The 9,616-nt window shown below is 40.5% G+C and overlaps 1 protein-coding gene across 4 annotated transcripts in view; it reads left to right on the plus strand.

The window, feature by feature from the left end:
• DOCK2 (dedicator of cytokinesis 2) overlaps positions 1-9,616 on the plus strand; it is a 442,316-nt gene that overhangs the window by 120,021 nt on the left and 312,679 nt on the right. For all 4 annotated transcript variants that reach the window (XM_009241272.4, XM_024247240.3, XM_054556208.2 and 1 more), the window contains 2 exons: positions 2,064-2,134; positions 3,886-3,992. In XM_009241272.4, the coding sequence (XP_009239547.4) occupies positions 2,064-2,134; positions 3,886-3,992 (178 nt within the window). The remainder of the gene's footprint in view (positions 1-2,063; positions 2,135-3,885; positions 3,993-9,616) is intronic.

Consider the following 9,616-nt stretch of genomic DNA (forward strand, 5'->3'; position numbering starts at 1 on the left):
CTATGCAGTGGAACAACAGGATAAGAGGGAGAAAATTCTTGTAAAGTATGTTACTGTAAAAGGGTTAATATTAATGTTGCATGAAAAATTTTATAAACTAATAAAAAAAACCCCAAATAAGAATAGAAAAAGGATATGAACATGCAATTTAGTAAATATAGATGTTCAATAAATATGGAAAAGATGCCCAACCATACTAGCAACCAAAGAGTTGCAAATTACATATCAGATCAACAAAAATGTACAAGATTGTATGTCCAATGGTAACAAGGTTATGGGGAAATGATCAGTTAGTTAAAGGAAATTGGTTACTGTATCTTCTAAGGTAATTGACAATCTCTCCTAAAATGTATATGTCTATATGTTTTCATGCACTAATTCTTCTTTGAACAATCTATCCTACAAGGATCTTTATAGATATACAAATGTATTTTTTTACCACATATTTATAATAAAAATTGACAATAGCATGGAGCCTATTATCAGGGGTGGGTTGAAGAAGGTATAATGTACCCATTTGAGCAGTGCTGGGCAGTGGTTAGAAATGAAAAGAATCCACTCTATGAGAAGGCAGGATGCCACTGGTGTGCAGTTAACTACAAAAAGCAAGTTGCAGACATGTATATTTACATACGCACACAGGCACATGTAGGTTCATGCATAGAAAGCAGTCTGGAAGGAAATTCACCGCAATGTTAACTAACAGTGGTCCTCCCCTCTCTGGGGAGGAGAGTTTGGGACCCAGAGGAGGATGTGATATAGGACTTTGGAAACAATTTTCACCCTAATGCCTTATCTGGTATGAATGTTTTTACATCAAACATATAGTATTGACTTTTTAAATTTTAAAAATTATAAACAAGAAAAAAAAGGGATGAAGGCATAGAGAGAGAGAGAGTTGCTATTTGAGTAAGGTGGCCATGTAGCTTAAGGGTTACAAGAAATGGCTCTAAGTACAGCCTGCCTGAATTTGAATCCTGGCTCTCCACTTGCTAACTTTTCAACCCCAGGCTAGTTATTTAATTGTGATGCACCAGAGATTCCTTATTTATGAAAATAATATTTCCCTTGCAGGGTTGTAACTAATAAGATAATCTATTAGCAGTCTTTGGTACGGCGTCTGCCCTGTTGTAAATTCTTAGAGAATAATCATAATCATTATTTATGTTAAGTAAGAATCTCAGTTGTATATGGCTAGGAGAAAGATTTTCTTTAGGAAAGTAATTTTCACGATTTTTTACTTCAGTGTGATTGTTAAAGGGTGATACATGTTAATAACAGAACACCTAAAATATACAGTAAAATCAATAAAAAATGCATACTTCCATTAGATCCTTAAACATTATTTTCCATTCATGTGACTTACGGTTCTTTCTACTGAAACTATAGTCTGCCCTGCTGCTTAGCAAGTGGTATTGCTATGCAGGGGATGAGTGTGGCTCCTATCTCTGGATGCATCAGTTACTTGAAGAGAGGAAGCAATCCACTACAATGCTCAGCTTTCCCAACCCAGCTAGTGGACCAAAACATACCCACTATTATTCACAAAGTGGCCAGGGAGAGGAAATATGAATAACTTGTCACCAGCAAAGCAATTCAAGTACACCATCTTCCATTAATAATATAAGTCACCATTGATTGAGCACTAAAATAGGCCTGGTGCTCTGTTGGATGCCTCACATATATTATTTTTAATCTTCGCAATCCTTCAGAATACATGTAACTATTTCACAGATATGTAAATGTCTGAGAGGTGAAGTGTTTTGTCCAAAGCCTCATGGGGGTGTGGAAACAGAATTTGCAGATCTATAGAACTACAAGGTCTGTGGTCATTCTAGTCTATGTTATTGCCTCCTTGAAGACAGGAGTTGTGACTTCACTTTTGTATACAAAGAAGTCCGTGCTTATGTTTTGATGTCCGTACAGAGGCTTCCATCGATATTGTAATGTCCAGGATGCAGGATCATTCTCCTCCGATCTGTGTCATGCTGCAAAGTACCCTCTTTGCCAGCACAGACTTGTTGATGTGAGGATCACTCACATGTGTTTTATATTCCACCTAGGTGGCGGCTTTGAAATACATCCCATCTGTCCTGCATGATGTAGAAACGGTCTTTGATGCGAAGTTACTCAGGTGAGAGCTTATGTTGTACTTTCTCGGGCTCTGCTGGCAAGCCACGGATTCAGAGTGGGAGGAGGGCTCTTATGGGGAGCTCCAGCTGGGCTCTCAGCTTGGGGATGGGGAAGACCTGTGGCAGGGGACGTTTTCAGGGTTTCCAGTGTGGTATTTTTACCTTTTGGTTTCTTGTGCCAGACTTTGGTGAAAACCAACTGTGTAATAAGCATCCCTCTTTGATGATATGAAAATTAATCATATAGGTTAAAAAAATTGATATTTGAGATAAATGTTTCCATTTCACCTGGATCTGAAGGTTATTTTGGGTTCCACTCTTTGCCCTGTAGACCCCACAGTTGGAAATGGAGAACAGCCTAAGCATACCTAAGAGATAATGGAGACAGCTCCCTTTTGCCTTCTACTTCTTAACTGCGTTCAGCTCATAGATGAACACATTATTTTAATGTGATTATGCTGTTGGAATAGAGGCATTTCAATCAGATATACCTTTTTCTTTTTAAAAAATTTATTGTAGTTTACAGGTAACAGACTTTAAAGACTTTTTATATTTACATACTTATAGATTTGGAAAAGAGTTGCAAAGATTACATACAGAGAGTTATCATATGCCCTTCACCCACCTTCCCCTAATGTTAACATTTAAATAACTATGGCACATTTATAAAAACTGAGAAATTAACATGGATACAGTTCTCTTAACTGCACTCTGGACTTTATTCAGATGTCACCAGTTTTTTCATGGATGTCCTTTTTCTGTTCATATGGAAGATTTTTGCTAGCTCCTTCTCATCCTTCAGACCCTCAGGCTAAACGTTATCTTTTTGGAAAAGCCACTGCTGGATATTGTAAATAAATTAAATTTCTCCCCCAGCCCCTGTGCCATTATTCTCTGACACAGCTCCCTATTTATTTCCTCCACTGCATACATCACTGTGTATTGATTTGTTTGCTTCTGTGTCATTTGACGACCTCTATTAGAATGTAAGTTCCATGCCAAATGGGACCCAGTCTGTTCCCATTATATCCCTGTTTCTCTGCGCTTTGCCTGTCTCATATTAAGTAGATGTTTAATAAGTCCTTGAAAGAATGAATGAATGAATACAATAAGTTTATTTTGGAAAGCTGACAAGGATTATAATTTTGTTTCAGGGTGTTTTGATTCTCACCCTATTTGGGAAGAGCTGTCTCCCTTTTGATGTCCCAAACTGGTTCTAATCCACAATTTTTCATAGTTTAAAAAAAAAAATAGAGACCTTTTTGATTTTAAGACTTATCATAAAGCATTACCAAGCATAAAATATTTGTAAGTAAAATGGTGTGGTAATGAAGTCAGAACCTTGTTTTGAACTCTTGTTTCTTTAACTTCCTAGCTGCATAACCTTAGAAAAGTTAGCCTTTCTAAACCTGAGCTTTCTAACTTATAAAATTGGGATAAGTATTGTATATAGCTTGTAGAGTTATGAAGTCTACATGGCATAATGAATGCAAAATGCAAAGTGTGTGCTTGGTACACAGTAACTGCTCAGGGCTATGGGTATTTTCAGATTTTTATGTCTCTTTTAATGCTACTAATATTCTATACCAAGAACAACTTGTACATTTTTACTGAAGGCTTACCTTGCACCTCATGCTCTGCCAGGACTTGGGGGTTTCCCAGAGCTAGAGGTCCAGGGATGGACTGTAAGTGCTATGAGGTGGGAGACATTGGTCTACCTTGCTCTACCAGCTCCTATTTTTCCTGCCCTCAGCCAACTCCTGTATGAGTTCTACACCTGCATCCCTCCTGTGAAACTCCAGAAGCAGAAAGTACAGTCTATGAATGAGATAGTCCAGAGCAACCTCTTTAAAAAGCAAGGTGAGTACACAGCACACTTGCTGGGGTAGGGTAAGGGGCCAATAAACCCCACATCATTTTGGGGAAGCTTGGCAGGAGAGGGCAACCTGTCCAGTGACTATAACATCTCTTTTCTCACAACTCCCTTGGTCTGCATAAATGCAAAAAGTAGAAACTAGCTGACAACTTAGATATCAGAATCTAAATTGATTTCAGGAAAGCTGAGGTTGCATTGTTTATTTCTCTTGAGAAAGTTTAATGAGGTTTTTTTTTTCCCCCTGTATGGTTCATTATTGCTGTCTTTAACTCAAAGGGAAATGGATAAAGTTTCTTTTAGTAGAAAGAGCCTTTCATGGGGAAGTTCTCAAAATTTTGAGTGTGTAAGAATAAACTAGAGAGCTTATTAAAATGCTAATTTCTGAGACCTAGCTCGAAAAGTCTAATTGAGTAGGAATTAACATTTTTTAAAGTTTTTAGAAAAATGTAAATTATTTTGGAAAAGGTAACGCATTTACATGGATGAAAATGCAAAGGTATGAAAGGGTACCATGTGGAAAGGGTCCCTCCAGACCCTGTGCATGTCTACTCCCAGTCCCTTCTCCAGTGGCAAAAGGCATATCCAGTTTCTTGTGTTTGCTTCTAGGCACAATCTGTGGATGTGGAATCAATTACGTATATGCTACATACTCTTTATTATTATCATGCAAATGATAGCATGGTATGTAACTGTTCTGCACTTTGCCTTTCTTCACTTAATGGTATATATTTTTGGGAGATCATGGAATGACAGTGGATTTGCACAGAAATTATGATCAGAGCTTCTGCTTACCCTAAACTGGTCACCACTGGGCCCTACTGGCAGAAGACTTAGAGTTCTCTGTTTTCAAGGTCAGTCAACTAGATGTCGATAGCTCCTCCAGATTTGATCAGGCAGGATTCGAAAGCTCATATTCATCCTCTACCTCATCTCTAGGAATGCTCTGCATGCCTAGATTTTCAAAATGGATCATGCCTTTTGCTCCATGTAAAAGAATGACCTGTTCAGAAACTGCATTCCTTCACTCCTATCTGTAAGGGTGAAGAAATGACTTTTCAGGGTCAGTACTTTTTTCTGTATCCTAAGACCCAACCTCTCCAATTTTCAATTTCTCTATCCACACTGGTGTCAATAATAAAATGCAAAGCAAACTGTGCAAGAAACAAAAGGTCTTAGAATTCAGAGGATCAGCCATCACCCAACTGGAATTTATTCAGGGAGTGAAGCCTGAATATTTATGCAAATTGCCTGGTAATCACAGAAATATTCAGGAACCACTTCACTGTAAAGATGTTTTTTTTCAATGCCTGGTTAACATGGTGCATCCAGAATTGCTGTCTGTATCCTCTCCCCAGAGTTAAGGGTAGGAGGAGGGTGTGAGGATGAAAATATTCTTGTGATTTTAATATTTATATGTGTGGTTTCCTGACCCTTTAGACAGATGTGTGACAACAGAATAATCCAATAAATATGTAGTTCGTTTGAGCCAGGTGGTTTTTGTGAGATTACGGAGACTAATTCTGGTAAGTCTTGTTGCACTTCTTGTGTTACTGTGCCTTTTTAAAGTGAGACTTCCATGGTTTTAAAGTTCTGATTTCCACCTCCAAATAAATTGCCCTCACCCCAAAAGCGTTGAAATATGCCTGCCCCCTCCTGCCCTGGAAGCCCCTCTCAGGATTTCAGGTGGTGCCACTGCAGAGACAAATTGAGTCCCATCCTAGGGACATGACCAGGAGGACTCTAGCTACACATATGGTGTGGCACAGGCAACAGGGAGTGGGCTACTTGGCTCTTCTTCATTGTTCAGAACTGCTGTCATTGTCAGGGGCCCGGCTTGGCATCGAGGCCAGATGGAGTGCTAGCACGGGCCTGGGCTCGGCATGTGGTGTCAATTCCAGCCTCTTGGAAGTCGGAGTAATTCCTTTACTGCAGCCACATCTCCAGGGCTGGGAGGCGGCCTTTGAGGGTTGGCATCATGGCAGGGCAGGATGGACAGCTGCTGCTTCTCAGTCCTGCTGTGTGTCTGGGTTTCAGATTCAGTAAAAACCCTCTGGTTAATATTAACTGACAGAAGACCAGCTCTGGCGTTGTACACAGTTAAAAAAGAAAGCAAAATTCTTACCTTTAAATACATACAGAGACTAGAGGTAGACAAAGTGTCCTTTGGGGACACATTTCAAAGAGGAGGCAAAGTGTAATTAGTGTAGCCACGCTCGGCTCACATGTGAAAGTCGTATGACCTTATTCACAGCTGAAAGGTAACTCCTCTCCCACCATCTATTTGCTAAGTGAGCCCTCTTACCAAAATAGTCCCAAAGGGAAACTTCAGCTCATCCCCTTTCTTAAATCCTCAAGTTCCCAATGAATAAAACCTGAATTCATTATGCTTACTAGGTGTCCATTGCCCTTGGGTGAGCGTCTCTCTTTATACCCTTAAATAAGGTGAGTGTGATTCCTCTGGCCAAGTTTAAGCAGTAATGAAATTCCTCCTGTTATTCTCCCTGTGTAGTGTCCTGTGCCTGGGGACGTGATTTGCTTTGAGCCTGCACTCATTTAACTGCCAGATGTGCAAATTGCCTGGAGTATTTTCAGTGACAGTTGCTTGTACTCACAGTCTTGAACATTTGTATTGACATTAAGCGGAGGGACAAGAAGGCTTTTAAGCACTTTCTGAGATTTTGGCAGACTACCCTATTGGCCTGTCATCAGGAGGATCCTATGGAGAAGGTGGAGAAGGGTTTACTGGTTAAGGACGGTGCTTCTTGGGTCACACTAGACCTGAGTTTAATTCCTGGTGCAGCTTTTTACATGACTATGTGACTATGGGTAATTTTCTAAACCTCTCTGATTCTCAGTAAGCTCATCTGTAAAATGGGAATAAGAACAATAACATCTGTCTTAGAGGGTGATCATGTGGGCTAATGAGATGGATGACACATTTAAAGTACTTGACACAGCGCTGGGCTCAGCATAATGTCTCATACTAAGCAGTAATTGTTATTATTGGTGTTGTGGTTATTTTTCTTGTTGATCCCAATTTCCGTGCTGACCTTTAAATTCCTTGCAATAAGGGAGTCCCTTAATGTTTGATAGTTGCAAATAACCCTAAGCTACATGGTTTTCCTCAGGGTCTGAGAAACACAGGACCTAATGAATAAAAGGGCCTTGGTTGGTACATGCTTTCCATTCTGACTTTGAATGTGTTTTTTTTGTTATTGTTGTTTTCAATTTTTATTTCCCTAGAGTGTTTTTGTAAAGGGGCCATGTTACGTATGCCTAGAAGAAGTAGGGGTCAAGGTGAAACGTTTGCGATTTCTCACTTCATTGTTGGTGTTACTACAGGCTCCAACATAGTTACATAGTTTTGGACACTTGACAGCCATCCTCTCTGATGATTTACCCCTCAGGGCTCTTTTAACACACACACACACACACACACACACACACACATACATGCACCACACACACAGTTTTTTTCCTTGTTTTCTTTATGGAGGCAATTCGCCTCAACTTTGATTTGACCTGTGATATTGAGTAAATTACTTAATCCTTGCAAGTCTTAATTTCTGCATCTGTAAAGTGGGAATAGTCACAGAATGAGTCTCCTTGGGTTGCTGGTGCATCAGTGGCACATGTGGCTAGTTAGCCTGGGAACTGCAGGAGTAAGGAGTCAGCACCAGCCAGGTTCCCACATGGAATGTCTTGCTCCGTGTGGATGACTTCAGGCTTCAGTGAGAGGAGAACTGAGAAACTTACAAACACTAATTTGCTGTCTTCTATAACACAAGCTCAGACCTGCCTGGTGGTGATGACAGGAGAAAGGATGCACAGATATGCCTGGAGAAAGCTCCAAGGGGAGTCTAGAAGAAAAGCAAACCCTCTGTGCCTTTGAAACAGATTTGTCCCTACGAGAACCTCATCTCCAAGAAATGTGTCTTTTTAGTCTGATGCTAATCAGAGGCACCATCTGGTTCAGTGTAAACTGCTTTAGGATCCACATTGCTAGAGATTTCTCTTCAAATTTCCAAAACAAACACAGAGAGAGACTGACAGAAAGAGAGAGAGAGAGAGAGGGAGGGAGGGAGGAAGAGAGGGAGGGAGGAAGAGAGGGAGGGAGAGAGAGAGGGAGGGAGAGAGAGAGACAGACACCTGACAGAGATTTGGAAGCTCTTTCAATGTTTATTTTCAGCTGGTGGGTTTTTTCACTGGGAACTTTATTGAGAAGCTGTTCTTTGAGCAAAGCATCCAGTTTCCCTTTCATTAAAGCATAGCTGCCTTCTTCCTTCTCATCTGTTGCCCACAGTATCTGGAGATGCTGGGTCCTCCATTCACAGTGTACAAGGGGCTGGACAACGGTTGGGGGAAAGAGGGATGGAAATAATTGTGCCTATATGTTTTCTAATCAACATATCATTGCAGCATTGGGCTGGGAATAAACAACCCTCTGACTCTAGCAGTTACTACCTTTTTTTTTCTTTTCAACTTTTATTTCAGGTTCATGAGGAACATGTGCAGGTTTGTTACATGAATTGATTTCATGTCAGGGGTTTCATGTGCAGATAATTTTGTCACCCAGGTAATAAGCATAGACTCAATAGGCAGTTTTTTGATCCTCACCCTCCTCCCACCCTCTACCCTCAAGTAGGCCCCAGTGTCTATTGTTCCGTTCTTTGCATCCATGTGGACTCAATGTTTAGCTCTCACTTATAAGTGAGAACATGTGGGATTTGGTTTTCTGCTCCTGTGTTAATTCGCTTAGAATAATGGCCTCTGGCTTCATCAGTGCTCTGCAAAAGTATGTGGTTTTAATCTTTTTTTATGGCTGCATAGTATTTCATCATGTATACGTACCACATCTTCTTCATCCAGTCCACCATCAACGTGTGTTTAGGTTGATGCCACGTCTTTGCTATTGTGAATAAAGCTGTGATGAACATACACAGGCATATGTTTATGAATGTTAATGTCTTTGTGGTGGAACGATTTATCCTCCTTTGTATATATACCCAGTAATGGGACTCCTGGGTTGAGTGGTAGTTCTGTTTTAAGTACTTTGAGAAATCTCCAAACTGCTTTCCATGATGGCTGAACTAATTTACATTCCCTCCAGCAGGGTATATGCATCCCCTTTTCACCAAAACCTCACCAGAATCTGTTAATTTTTGACTTTTTATTTATTTATTTATTTTTTGAGACTGAGTTTTGCTCTTGTCGCCCAGGCTGGAGTGCAATGGTGCGATCTCAGCTCACTGCGACCCCCACCTCCTGGGTTCAAGAGATTCTCCTGCCTCAGCCTCCCAAGTAGCTGGGAGGTGCACCACTGTGCCTGGCTTTTGTATTTTAGTAGAGATGGGGTTTCACCATGCTGGCCAGGCTGGTCTCAAACTCCTGGCCTCTGGTGATCTGCCTACCTCAGCCTCCCAAAGTGCTGGGATTACGGGCATGGGCCACTGCACTTGGCCAATTTTTGACTTTTTCATAATAGCCATTTTGAGTGGCGAGAGATGGTATCTCATTGTGATTTTGATTTGCATATCTCTAATGACTAGTGATGCTGAGCATTTTTTCATATGCTTGTTGGCTGCATGTATGTCTTCTTTTAAGAAGT

Source organism: Pongo abelii, chromosome 4 (assembly GCF_028885655.2).
Source record: "Pongo abelii isolate AG06213 chromosome 4, NHGRI_mPonAbe1-v2.0_pri, whole genome shotgun sequence".
Classification (NCBI taxonomy): Eukaryota; Metazoa; Chordata; class Mammalia; order Primates; family Hominidae; genus Pongo; species Pongo abelii.